The sequence below is a fragment of the Plectrocnemia conspersa genome, unplaced genomic scaffold (genome assembly GCF_051122295.1).
Source record: "Plectrocnemia conspersa isolate PC_06_02 unplaced genomic scaffold, ASM5112229v1 ptg000009l, whole genome shotgun sequence".
Classification (NCBI taxonomy): domain Eukaryota; kingdom Metazoa; phylum Arthropoda; class Insecta; order Trichoptera; family Polycentropodidae; genus Plectrocnemia; species Plectrocnemia conspersa.
This window is the reverse complement of record NW_028277173.1, coordinates 21979851-21994025: the sequence shown is the minus strand read 5'-3', so window position 1 is coordinate 21994025 and position 14175 is coordinate 21979851. Positions and strand designations below refer to the sequence as shown.

The 14175-nt window shown below is 38.9% G+C and overlaps 2 protein-coding genes across 2 annotated transcripts; both read right to left on the bottom strand.

Annotated features, from left to right (window-relative positions):
- Positions 1-89: 89 nt before the first annotated feature.
- Positions 90-8768, bottom strand: Stt3B (catalytic subunit 3B of the oligosaccharyltransferase complex). The gene is made up of 13 exons (XM_088192434.1): positions 8491-8768; positions 4171-4389; positions 3865-4108; positions 3607-3805; positions 3366-3537; positions 3109-3287; positions 2806-3026; positions 2530-2747; positions 2259-2361; positions 1939-2181; positions 1630-1862; positions 1478-1562; positions 90-1407 (listed from the first exon to the last, which is right to left on the bottom strand). The coding sequence occupies exons 1-13, from the start codon at positions 8670-8672 to the stop codon at positions 1333-1335; spliced, it is 2373 nt and encodes a 790-aa protein (XP_088048560.1). The 5' UTR covers positions 8673-8768; the 3' UTR covers positions 90-1332.
- A 1830-nt stretch (positions 8769-10598) lies between these two features.
- Positions 10599-13214, bottom strand: LOC148232252 (uncharacterized). Its single transcript, XM_088191231.1, has one exon. The coding sequence runs from the start codon at positions 13212-13214 to the stop codon at positions 10599-10601; it is 2616 nt and encodes an 871-aa protein (XP_088047357.1).
- Between the last annotated feature and the right edge of the window lie 961 nt (positions 13215-14175).

Below are 14175 nucleotides of genomic sequence, written 5' to 3'. Positions count from 1 at the left end.
TGATTAAAAATGTTTTATTATATAAACGTGTATATAATTTGATTAAATTCACAGATTTCCTAACTGCTAATATAATAAAACTATCAAGATTCAATCACAATTATTTATTTCAACAATAAATACAACAATATTATGTTGAACACTTATAATCATCCTCATACCACACGTATGTACCGTCATGGCATGTCATGTCTACTGACTGACACCAAGTTTCCGAAAATTAAAAGATTTGTTCAAAAACTAAAATACATAATATAGTAAAAAGCGCATATCTGAATAGGTGTACACAAAAATATATTCTTTTAAAGCCCACAAAACTATAAAACAAATTGGAATGTACATCATAATCAAAAACTGAAAAGCTTAAATCAGGTGAATATGATGCTAGAAATGGTGCGTTTATGTGCATAATGTAAGAAATACATACATGATAGTAAAACCAGAACATGTTACTTTTAAATAAATACAAATTTCAAATCAAAATATGAATTTATCAAATATTTATACAAAGGTAACTATCACATCGACGGGAATAAGAAAATGTAATATATTACATTGAATATAAACATACAAATCAATGGAAAATTTGAACGTACAATTGACGATTGAATTGCCATATGTTTAGTAGATTTCATTTTAAATAAGAAATATTATTTATTTACTCAATCCAACTCCGATCAAAAAAAACATACTTTGTATTAAAAAAAAACAATAAATATTCATAACATGTTAAACATCAATAAAATTGCACGAATCTGCTAAATAATAGAAGGCTTTGGCTAAATGGATTTTGATAACATATACATATATTTTCTTATTTTAAAGGCATAAAAAATATCGTCAGTACAACAAAATTATTATGCTAATCAATTAAATCCATCTCAATATTTATCAAAAATACCAGCAAAATAAATGAACGAAAAAAATTATATTGTCTGAAACATATATTAAAAACTCTAGTTAATTTAAAGCATTTCTTTATAAAATAGAATTCAATAAACAAACAAACAAACAAAATGAAAAATTATAAGAAGGGAAACGTTTTGGTGTCGATATGACACGTGTTTCAGTTTAATAAATTGTCATATTTTTTCACGCATTTAAGTAAAAATAAACGACACGACTTGATATTTGGATAATCACTTTTAAACCGTGCTCTGAGTTATAAAACAAGTGTATAACCACTATCACATCACAGCCGGTTTTTCTAGTCAATGTCAGTCACTTTTCATGCCGTTTTTCTTTATTATTTTTTTTATTTTCTTTCAATTAATTATTGGACTAGTTTGAGATGAAAGCAGTCTTTTGTGCATTCACTACGCATTTGATGTTTTATGTCTTAATGGGCTTCTTCCCCTTAATCACGATTGGTTTATTTTTAAGTGTTCCTTTCTTGCGTCTACTCGTCTATAAAAAAACAACAAAAATAAAACAATATAAATAATTAAATATTCATACAAAATATCTGAGATCGTACCTTCTTAGAAATAAATCCTGATGTTTTTATCGATCTTTCGGCGACGGGAAGTCTTGGACGGTTAAATTCGTGTGGTTTTTTAACTCTATAATTCAATGAGCATTTCAATTAAGATACTCATTTTCTTTAATCAATAAAAAATCAAAATTTACCTATATATTCGGACAAGCCAGTGTTCGGTGGTATATGCTTCTTCTAAATATGTTAATTGAAAGCCTCTATTTCCGGGAACCGCTTGCCTAGTTCTATCGAATCCAGCCGGTCCTCGGCCGGCCTCGCCTTCGAATCCATAATAAGAGAGCTTGTACATGAGACAATTAAGTAACGCTGGCGCTCCTTCAGCGTCTATCCTAAACTCGCCTCTTTCGGTAAAATAATCATTTTCCTATAATGAACAAATATAAAAGCTTATACAAAAACGCGCATAGTAAAATTTAAAACTGATTAGAAATTAGACTTACTCTTATGTCCTTAGGATGCTCGCCTTCGGCAATTCTCACCATCCACAAGAATTTGTTGATATCGTCTCCGGAATATCCGATTGCTCCGCCGAAAATAACCAATACATAATCCACGTCCAAAGATGTCATAATATCGTATGCGGCACTCTCGTTCGACGCCATAGCCTTGCCGACCAGTGCTATGTGCGAGTTATTCCAAGTGTTATTATCCACTAGAGTTGTCCGATTTGCCATTCCCGCTATCTTCATTTCAACGTAAAATATATATATTAAAACAATATCTAATACGAAGAGTACAAAATAAAAATTATTTAATTTACCTGATACCCATAATCCCACCATGACATTATGCGCGATTCATCTGCAGTATTTTGTGACAGCCAATAATAAGCTTCCCTGAAGTCATCTAAGATCTGTCGAGACCTAAAGAATATAAGGATCGTTTGTAAACATAAACATATTAAAACATACACATTATTTTTTTCAATAGTGCACTTACCCTCCCTCATCGCTATGAGAGCATGACAAAGATACAAGACAATTGTTATTCAAATTTATATTCATTCTAAATAGCGATGTAACTAAACTCACCCATCATTTGTGTAGAACGCTAATACAATGCTCGGACTCGAATAAGCGTTTGCCGTGACCCATGTGCAATGAACGACGAACAGCATAAGAAGTATCATGCAAATCATCACAACTCCCGTCTGTAAATTAGCACCGAGGCCATCGTTTCCGGTATTTCCGCTCACTACAGGAATCGATACATTGTCTTGTTCGTGTCGCATTCTACGTAATTTTCCAGCCTAAATTTAAAACATTGATTAATAATACAATACAATATTAATATAACAAAGCAAATACCTTATCATATAAATTTTTGTTCTGAGCTCCGGATTGAACGCCATCATCTGATTCGCTGACATTAGACGAGGGCCTTTCTTCTAACTTATTATCTTGTAAGAATATATCGAGTATTCCCGAAAAGGCAATACCAGATAAAATGCACACGACTGGTGTCAAAGTCAACATTAACCGTACCATGACGCCGGCGAAATATACAGCGCTCAACGCATATAAAGCGACTGAAATATAATAAATAAAATCTTTCAAGAAACATTCTTTTAACATATATTCATTCAATCTCTACAATGATCTAAAACTCACCAAAGACTCTCTCATCGTTAATATTTTTAATGCAATACCACAATCCAACGGGGAAAGTGCATACGAGTATGTGAAGATCGAAGAAAAATGAGAACCATGTTGTGGGTTGATGTTCAGACACTGATGCAATTATAGGTATGTGGATTTTAGCATAACCAGTATCCCACAATGAATAAAACCTGAATTTAATAATAAACAAAACCATGAAACACCATATCATCTTATCACAAATGCAAATAATCAAATTTTATACTAACCGACCGCTCCACGGGGCTATGACGCCAGCATACGTTAACAATACCACTACTAAAAAGACAGCTATGCCGGCTAGTAGACCACCAGCGATAATAACTTTTTTCCATTCGCCTTTAGGCATCATGGATTGTAAGTACCTCAGTGCCCCGACCGCAATCATCAAAGCAAACACACCTAAAACATAATACATTAATTCATCGTCCTATAATAAAAAAAACGCCTATTTTTTTAAAGACTACTTACCAGATGCAGCCATATGCTCGCTAGTTCTTATTGGTTGAAAGCCGACAAAAGGTATCTGCATCGAAAGTAACAGTCCCATAATATAAAATACTGTATAGCTTGTAAACAAGCGCATCGAATAACGTCCCATTAAAAGAAGCACGAAGACGTGCAACGGAATCAAATTAATTATGAACACATAACCTCCCCAAGCGGAAACCTGTAAATTAAATAGTTTAATAAAAATATGATCATAATCGTCAATTAAAAAAATATTACCATATAAAAGTACGAAAGAGCCGTCATAGATGCCCAGAATATCGATCCTGTTTTTACACTCTTCACCCATAAGTAATACGTGAATTGCAGTGCGAATATTGCAATGCCTTCGTTGTCATAACTTCCGGCCACCGATCTGCTGATGTAACCGGGAACGATAGCTATGAAGCAAGCTGCAAACAGACCTGCGCCTTTGGACCATAGTTCCGCAGTGAGCAAGTAAGTAGACACTGCCGTCAGTCCACTAAATTAGATTAAGAATAAATGAGATGCCCCCCAAACACACTAATTTAATATGCTTCTTACCTGAAAACGGGCGCTAGGAATACGCAGATGTCCCTAATGTGCACGGGTATGTTCAACGTATGCAAAACCCAATGTATAGCCCCAGAAGTGATCATGAGGCCAGGATAAACAGTGCCACCAACAATCCTTCCGAGAGGATACCAAGCGCGTTCGTCAAACCAATTGAGAAAATTGTAAAAACCATGCTTCACCATGTAAGCGGTTGCTCGATAGTTGAACCTGAAAAAATACAATTAAAGTCAAATCAAATCAAAACAATTTTCACTTATGCTATGGTGAATGAGTTGATAATTTAATAGAACAGTTTATGCGCAGAATTGTATACATCTGTGTTAGTTATCATGTGTGTTGTTAAATATTCAACCGGTCTCAGTCACAGATATATTTATCAGTTCTACATATAAAATAATAAACCCAACCCTATGAACAAGTTATTCAAGATCATGGTTTTAACTTGTCACTTATATAAAAGCAGATATTTTTCCAAATATTTCCGATATCAAATTTATTTACACAATTTAATAAAGTAAATATCAATCCAATGGTTTATTTACACAAACACTGATAATATCGCCTTTTATGTAAAAGCGTTCATACATAAAAATCGCAGTTTACTCAGTTTACACGCATATAGTTAGGGTATTAGCTTTTATTATTGATTGCAAGGCGCTCAGTAAGCTTTTAATACTAAGAAGCCTAGTACTTATGTACTAACTATTTAAGACAGTATTAATAGTTGACATTTATTTAACGAACCGTCATTTTCGCACATATGAAATATGAAAAAGTATTGCTTTCAATCATAGTTGTACGCCAGTCAATAATTTTTTGTATTTAAATTGTTTACTCTTAAATCAATTACTATAACATAAACCATGACCTCTACTAAAAAATAAATTCTAAACTAAATTATAATAAAAGTTTTCCGAATAAGTATATACTTTTATTGCAATATACGAAACATTTTTTTAAATGTTGTAGAATCTAACTTTGAGGTAAGTTTAAACTAACATTTGTATAAGTAAGTATTAAAATATAATTATGGTTGAATTACTATGACAAAACATTGATTGCAACGAATGTACAAGATGAAATTTCATTGGAGAACTGGAATTATTGATATGCTGTCTTTAGCCTCTAAAGTAATATGTGCTTTGGCATTTTGTGCATGTATTTAAATTTAATGTCGTTTTTAGTGTAGTCACCGATACTCGTGATTAGTATAATACTAGGTTAGTGTGGTTTCGAGAGATATTTTTAGTAATATTTTCTGGTAAAAAAAATTTAATTGTTGGTATTTGAAGGTATATATGCAATTTTTTTAGATTAGTATAAAAAGTTGTATTATATATTTTGTTTTGAATGACTTGTAATTTATAAAAAATGGTATTACTGGTCTAATAATTGTTTATAGATTAAAATTTTATTTTTATAGATAGTGTACTTTTTCTAATAAATATCAGTCTAAGAGGCACAATGACGGCAAGCCCTTTGGAGTCAAGTTCCAAAATATGTTTATTAAATTTTTAGCTTAAGAGTCCAGATGTAAGTCCAGGTATTTAATGCTTATTTTCCATTTGAGGTCATTGCCCTCTTCATTTTGCCTACGTTTTGTAAAAATAATTGCTTCTGTTCTAATTTGGTTGATTTTAATTTTCTACCTCTCAAAATTTATTTAGGATTTCAAAAGATTTTTGTAATTTATTCGCGATTGGCTTAAGACCATAAGCACTAGTTAAAATAACTATATCGTCAGCGACATAGATATACGCATATTTTTCATTAATAGAATATCATTCGTATACAAGATAAAGAGGAACGGCCCGAGCAAATTCCCTGAAGCACTACATCTGGAATTTTATGCGGGATCGAGAGTTCATTACTTAGTGAAACAACATAGCTTCTACTTTTCATGTATGGGCGTATTAAGCGTAGCAGATAATCAAACAGTCATGCTATACTGTGTCGAAAGCTTTTTCTATAACATTAGAAGTCCCGTACTTTTTTCATATTAAAATTAGCGCATACGATGATGTGTTGACTAGTGATTTTCATAGAAACCAAACTGTTCGTTAATAATTTTATTCCCCAAAGATCCTCTTGAACGCATAAGGATTATTTATTCATATATTTTACTAAATGATGATAATAAGCTGATAAGGCGATAACTAATCAATTTGTAGGATCCTTATCAATATTTTTTATCGAATGAATTTTAGTGATTTACCAGACGGTTGTGAAGTACCCAAAATATAGGCAGACGTTAAAGATGTCTGTTAAAATTCACAATGCCCTCCAGTTTTATATAAATAACCCTTTGAGCGATATAGACGTACATGTACAGTGGTCGTTTCATTGTTTTAAGGAACCCAAATAGTTATATATTTACATATATAACTGAAGTAATAATAAATAAAAAATATAATTTTTTATATTTTTTTAAATTTAATTTAATGTAAATGATTTCTATAGAAAATAATAGCAATAAATTGAAGAGTACGAAATAAATAAACATAAGAAAAAATATTTTATAATAATTTCATAAAAAATATTGAGAGCCTTTGAATTCATATAAAAATCCACAGAAGCCGAATAATACATAAAAAATATTTAAAATAAATTAACGAAATTTAACAATAGAAAAGTGTTAAAGAAAATTATTAAAACATATTAATACAAAAAAGTAGTAAAATAGATCAAAGCAATAAAACGAGAATCACTGATTTTTTTCTATATTTTACTATAAATGCAATAATAAATAAATAACAACAGAAATAATTATGGAAAAATAGGTAAAATGAGCTCTCTTCCATGTGTATACTAACAAATTAACAAATGCGTATAAATTAACTCACTACTCAAAGGGTTAATTATGATATTTATTTGACATGAAATTAAGAGTGAAACATAGGAAGCGGCATTACTACAGCGATGTTGGATATCGGATACATTCAATACATACATATATCATAATAGATTAGACTTTGACACTTAAAAAAACAATTTTTTTAGCTGAAAATTGTATTTTTTGTATCAATTCATTGCAACTAAATGTTCTTTGAACTTCCTGCTTCATGCAAATGTAGAAGACTGCAACAACTCAAAAGTAGTAATTTTAATATTTTTACTTCAACTTTTCATTCTGAGTAAGAATCTTAGTTGTGCTTCAACTTTTGTTGTGGAAGCGTCATTCCTTCTATAGGTTACAGAATATTACATGTTTTAGCCTGGAAAAGGAGCAATGCCATATCTGCCTTACATTTGAAAATTTAAAGTGGAGATGAAAAGATTCAGTTGAGAATTAAAAAGAGCATGCACGCATGGAGTAAGATAAGAATAAAGTTTAAAGGTAAGAGATGAGGGAATGAAATCGATCTAAGCGTGTAGTATCTCATAAGTTTAAAGGATAAGGCTCAAAATGAGAAAACTATAACAGATGTTGTTCTAGTGATAACTAATTGGGGGGAAATAAAAGCAAATGCATTGGACAAAAGTATATAATCAGCAATGGAATGCTATGAACGATTTAAAGAAACCTGACACTGATGTAACTAAATTTCATATCAATCACAGATATGATTATTTTAAGCTCAGAAAATGATTCCTTCTTAATATTCAAGTATTTGTTATTATAGGTACTGCTAATAGGGTAATATAATAACTTTCTCTCATTTTTGACACAACAGCAAAATTTGGACTTTTTGATGTCAAAGCAATTTGAAAACTGTGCTGTTTTTATGTTAATTATAGTAGAAAATCTTCATTCATATATTGTAGGTAAGTTGTTGACTCTTTGCTCACAAACTCAATGCTTCATAGTTGGGACTATGTTCAAGAAGTGTCTCTGCTGATCCTTCACGCTCCTCTCACATATTGACTTGAAAAAACTTAACGTATCACAATAAAATAAATGTTACTTTTGACCATTACTACTGAAATCAGTTCGGGTGACCAAGATATTTTCATTCCTTGCATTGTGTTAATACCGACAGATGTCTCTTTTAATTTGAAAATATTTGCTTTAGCAATAATTAAAATTTCTCGAGTAAATTTGTACTAATAATACACATTCTACTATTTTTACATCCCAGTTTCCAAATACAGAGTCAAAATGACTTAAATAGTTAAAATCCAATATTCGATTGACGATGAATTAAATCGTAACTGTTATGGCCAAAAGTGAAAATATATATTTTTAAATGTGCAAATGCGGACGACGATAAAGCAGACGAGCGGAGTCGAATCTAATCGGAATCGGAATCGGAATCGGAATCGGAATCGTAGAGAAAATAGAGGAAACAGAGGAAAGTCGCTACTTACCAGGGGTCGAACTCGTGAATGATACTCTCGAATCGGATGACGGCGAAGAGCCTGGAGGCGAAGCCGCAGAGACAGGCGAGGGCCAAGACCGTGAGCAGCAAAAGACTGGAGACTCCCTTGCCGCCTTTGATGGGCTTCGCCTTCCTGGCCTTTCGCTCCGCTGGCGCCGACGACGTCTCCATTTTCGCTTCACAGAGAGGCGAACGACGAACGACGGACGACGCACCACGCACGACAGATATACGACGACCGGCAACCGGCCTCTGCCGCCGCGACACGTCGCTGGAGTTGCCACTCTTCAAATTGCGAACAAACACGTTGCATATTATGTTCTTTTCTTTTCGCTTTCGAATTACCTAAATATCGTGATCAGTTAACACTTTATATTTGCAATTTACCAACATTTTAAGCTTTCTGATAATCCTGTAAATTGTTCATACTTACTTATGCTGACGAATATGAACAAAAATCAATAATCTTTCACGTTTTATCATGTCATTTATTATTAATAAATCAATTCTATAAAAAAAAATTATCCAATTTAACTTATTGTTAAAATTATGCACAAAAAAGAATATCTATGGTGCGTTCTCAGATAATGTGTATAATACAGAGGGCCGGCTCTAAGCATACGTTGAGCCTTGCAGTTAAATTTAAAATTAAATTAAAATAGACGTGAATAATTTTTTTATTTCGAATGATTTAGGGCTTTATTTGTCGTTTTAATTTATTTTATTTATTAATTTATAATAAATATCATATAAACATTTTAAAAAACGCAAATAAAGTGAAACTAACCTAGCGAATATAATTTTATTATTATTGACTGAATATGTCGGAAATTAGTATACACGTTAATTGTTCACGACGCGCCGTACAAAATGCTTTAAAACGGTTCAACGAATGTGATTCCTACAAATTAAAGTCAAAAACTAAAAGAAAACGAAAAACAACTAACTGCCCAAAAAGAGCGAATCTTGGTTCGTGAGTACTTAAAAAATTGTCGAAAAACGTCTTCAAAGCTGGCTGTTGAAGTGTCTGCAAGCTAGTGGGTATCCATTTTTTCGTAGACAGTAAGAAGAAGTCTCAATGATGCGGGGCTCAAAGATTGTCAATCCTGATACAAACCGTGATTTTCAGAAATAAATAAAATTTCAAGGTTAGAGTGGGCCTGAAAACGTTAAAATTGGACATCTAAAGATTGGGCATAAGTCATTTGCTCCAATAAATCTAACTTTGAAGTAATTATAAACTAATATCAGTTAGTATAAAAATAGTAAAAACTGAATTTATTTTAAAAAAATGAAAATAATCAGGTGGCCCAACACAATTACAAATCCAAAATTGAGCTCCGAGAAAAATTTCAGATGGAATGGAGAAAATTATCTCCGTCCGCCTGCAAGTCATAAGTTGACAGTATGCCAAAAAGGGTAATTAAAATTGCAGATGTAATTAAAGCTAATGGTGAGTCTACTACATATTACAAATAAGCTTAAAAGAAACACTTGAAACACTTCAATCGGTTTTTCATTTATTTTTTCACGATTTTTTAAGATATAATGCCGTACAGACTGATCAGTCCAAGCTAAGCATATTCAAGCACGCGTACAGAATATATATTTTTCGATATATACTTTTTTCTCTTTGAATAAGCAATGTAATTGCACTTGCATGCATATCATGATGCTTATAATTTTCTGGTTTTGACTTTCATAGACATTCATAGTTATAAAATCATTTTAAAATAGTGGCGTAGATTTTGTTGCACTGCAATCCACACTTTTATGTTCAAATTATTTATTTTGGATACTATACCAAAAATAAAAACATTTGTTTAAATCATTTTTAGGGTAATTTGATTTGTTTTAGTATTAACAGTAGGTACTTTGAATCAGTCGTGGATTTATAAAATTACAAAAGGCTATTTATATAAATAAATTTACGACATTACTACCTCCCCCCACATCATATTATGAAAACATTCTGTGCTGCCGTCCGCCTAGGTCGCTGTCCGGTTTAAGAGAGCGAGTCCTGCGCGTCTTCCCCTCGGTCGCCTTTTTCCTCCCCCCGGTGTTGCCATCACACCACACGCCCTCCTGATGCCCTCATCATATAAATTCCCGAAGGTAGGCGGGACGTCTTCGTTGCCGTGTTGGTCGAGGTGTTGAGCTCTGCTCCTCTTCTCGGGAATCTTCAATGTCGAGCGCGGGAGTCGTCGCGTTTTCTGCTGCTGTAGATGGCCGTTCTGATGGGGTCGAGGGCAGCTGAGGCAATAAGCTAATCGTAGTCAGCTGCGGTCTGTCCTCCCTTGGCGCCTTCCTCAAGTCTAGGACGTGTCGCGGAATGCCATCTACGATGACGTTGTTCCGCGACACAATCCCGGTCACGCGCCCCTCGGTCCAAGGTTTGGTGCACGACGACTGCGCTGGTTTAACGAGCACAGCTTCGTTAACCTCGAACCTCGCTTCTTCCGCGTCGCTCCCTTCCGTCGTCGTCGCCGGGTGCCTCCACTTGTAGTTGAATATCATTCTAGCCGGCGACGAGGTGATGTCCTTCGGGTCTTTTGGTGCGAGGTTGTACCAGAATACCGCTTGAACTGGGGAGATGTTGGTTCTGGCTGCCGTTCTCTTTATCGTGCGGTGGTGACGTTCGACGATACCGTTTCCTTGCGGTCGGTACGCGGCTCTGAAGCGTCTTCGCACGTTCCACCGGTTGCACATGTCGGCCACTCGGTCAGATCTGAAGGCTGTTCCGTTGTCCATAAGCAGCTCCTCAGGTGGACCCCTCTCAATGAACAGCTGCTCCAGCTGTGCCGCGATTTCAGATGCGGCTTCGGAGCGTAACGGCTTCCATACTCCGAATCTGCTCGGGCCGCAGTCGACGATCGTGAGATATCGCTCTCCTTCGTAATGCGTCACATCCACGGCTAGCCTCGTCCACTTCTGCTTGACCTCCAACGAACCTTCCTCGTGCGTCGTCGGGTGCGGGTCGATCAACTGACATCTGTCACACTGACGTACGCAGTTCTCGATCTGGCCGCGCGTGGCGCTGGGCACTACCATTCGCGCGAGATGAAGGCTGCGGTCCACCCCGAAATGGTGCATTTGATGCAGCTCCTCAACGGTAGCGGCGCAAACTGGTTCACCTGGTTCAACTCTCCTAACCAGGTCTACCCAAGACTTCTTTACCCTGGTAAGGGCGTCCGCTCGATTCTTCTCCGACGGAACTTGCACAATTTTGACGTTTATGCAATATTCGTCGAAGAGCTCGCGTAGAACACCCAGTCGTCTCCTGACAAGCATCTCTGCGGCGCCGGACACTTTCGCCTTCGGGCCCGCCTCACACGCAGAGTTCAACCAACTGACGACCGTCGCCGAATCGGTCACGATGGTCAGTCTTCGAACTCCCCATTTGACAGCTAGGTTTACGCCTTTAAGAACTGCGTCCAGTTCCGCGACGTTGATGTGTCCAACGTCCGTAGGCTTTCTAAGCCATGCTGCGTCCTCCACCACGTCTCCGTCAATCTCGAGCGCTACGCCGTACGCGATGGAGCTCGCGTCGCACCACACTTTCCCCTGCTCCGTTCGCAGGATACTCCACTTTCCTCGCACTGGGTCGTCTGCGCGCACCCTGGCCAGGATCTCGCGCATCACCTTCTCCGCCCGCCTTCCGACTGGATCTTCCCAAGATGTGCCTTCGCACGCACGCTTTACAAAGCTGCAGGCCACCCTCAACCAATTGCCGATCGGGTAGTGGCCCACTAGCTTGCCGCAAATGGAGAAAAGCACTCGTCGCGTCAACTTGGACCCATTTTCGAGTGTCGGGATGGAATTACCCCGTCTAAAGCGGAGGGAACCGTCCGCTTCCCGTCTCACCTCCATTCCCAACACTCGGCCGCCCTCCAGGTCCTCTGTCGGTTTAGCCTCCAGGCCAAACTCTTTCAATAACGCCTCCACTCTGCTCGCCTTCACGACGCTCTCGTCCACGATTATATCGTCGATATAATTATCGGTCCCCCGTCGGACCTCGGCGTCCTGTGAGAGGACATGCTCCACAATTCGGTTCATTATCTTCGGCGCACTGCTCAGTCCGAAACCGAGTCTCGTGAGGCAGTACGGTTTCCCCTCGTACCGCACCAGCTGGTGACGCCAAAGATTCTCGTCCACTCTTACTTGGAGATAGGCCGCCTTGAGGTCGATCAACTTGAGGGGCCCTCTCAGTCTTCTCCATTTGCGCACTGTTTCATCGCATGCGGGCGCTTCCATCCCGGAGTTGCACTCGACGAACTTGTTGAGTTCGCGGTAGTCGAGTACCGGCCGAACTTTCGACTTGTTAGGCTGGGCCACAGCCATCAACGGCAGAACTCCTCGGGTTTGAGCCGACCACGGACGGAGCCAGCCTTTGTCGATCCACTTGTCGATCTCTTTTTTGAATTCGTCTTTCAAATTGTTTCGGCTGACGCTGCCGTAGTGGGAGATCGCGTTTTTGAGGTCTGCAGGGCCATCTTTCCAGATCCATCTGGTCGTCCACGACTTGCCGTCAAACCAGGCGCAGAAGTCCTTGTCATTAATGGTCACAGTCGGTGAACTGGAAGTCGCGGCTACGTCCGTCTTCCGCTCGCATACTCGACGACCTCTTCCGACCGTCGCTAGCGATACTTCGCCGAGAAATTTCACGCGGTCGCCGTTGATATGCACACCGCCGAACCGTTTAATGACGTCCATGCCGCATATTATGTCGACGCCGGGCAGCAGATTGTTCATCACTAAGCAGTCGATGGTCGTCGAATGACCGTCGATGGCCAATCTCACGTTCGCCGTACCCTCGCATCGCACTCTCGAGCCGTCCACTGCGACCACTGTCACTGCACTCGCTTTCGAAGCGATCTCGGTCCGGGTTCGGCGCGAAACTATTGTTTTAGCACATCCTGAGTCTATGAGCGCGCGAACGGCCCGCCCGTCAATCGTCGCATGGACGATCGGTAGCGCCGCAACGTTTACTTCGGGAGACCCACCGGCGCACTGGAACTCCCGGGCCCTTTTCCCGACGGGCATTCGCGCTGCATGTGGCCCGAGCCGCCGCACGTCCAGCACTCCAGCTTCTCTGTGCAGTCTCGGAGCAAGTGAGGGCCTCCGCATCGGAAGCACTTTTTGCCGCGCGCGTCGTTCAGCGAGTTGCGACTTCCCCTCGCCGCGCCTTTGCCGGTGCCGGTGCCGTTGCCCGTCGCTCGCCTCGCGCCGTTAACGTTCGTGGCTCCCGCCGCCGCGACGCTAGCGCCCTCCACACCGGGCTCGGCGTCCCTTCGCACCTCTCGCCGCTCCGCGTACTGCTCCAAGAGCGGCCTCGCGAATTCGGCCAGCTCCGACGGGGCGGCCGCTCCGCTCGCGTCTCGCGTCCAGACGGCGCTCGCCACTTCGGCCGGCAGGCAATACACAAAATGGCGAGCCATGAATGCATCTGTGTTGACGGACGCGACCGTCGCGAGCTTCCGCAGCTCTTCTAGAAACAGCTCCGGGTGCTCGCCGTTCCACCTCTTCTCCATCAGCATGGAGTAAGCCTTCCGCCCGTCAGGCGCGAATACTTTGAATAGCGCCGCTTTTATGGCCGCTACGTCCTGCTGCGCCGCTTCGCTGAGCGCGTCGACGATCACGCTCGCGCGTCCCTCCAGGAACAGCGGCACGATGG

What these genes read in the sequence shown, in the direction of transcription:
- Stt3B (XM_088192434.1), bottom strand. Translation starts at nt 8,672, where the DNA reads ATGGAGACGTCGTCGGCGCCAGCGGAGCGAAAGGCCAGGAAGGCGAAG. An exon ending in CGAGCATATGGCTGCATCTG is followed by an intron (nt 3,538 to 3,606) that starts GTAAGTAGTCTT and finishes ATTATGTTTTAG; the next exon opens with GTGTGTTTGCTTTGATGATT. An exon ending in TGGCTTGTCCGAATATATAG is followed by an intron (nt 1,563 to 1,629) that starts GTAAATTTTGAT and finishes ATTGAATTATAG; the next exon opens with AGTTAAAAAACCACACGAAT.
- LOC148232252 (XM_088191231.1), bottom strand. Translation starts at nt 13,214, where the DNA reads ATGGACGTCATTAAACGGTTCGGCGGTGTGCATATCAACGGCGACCGC.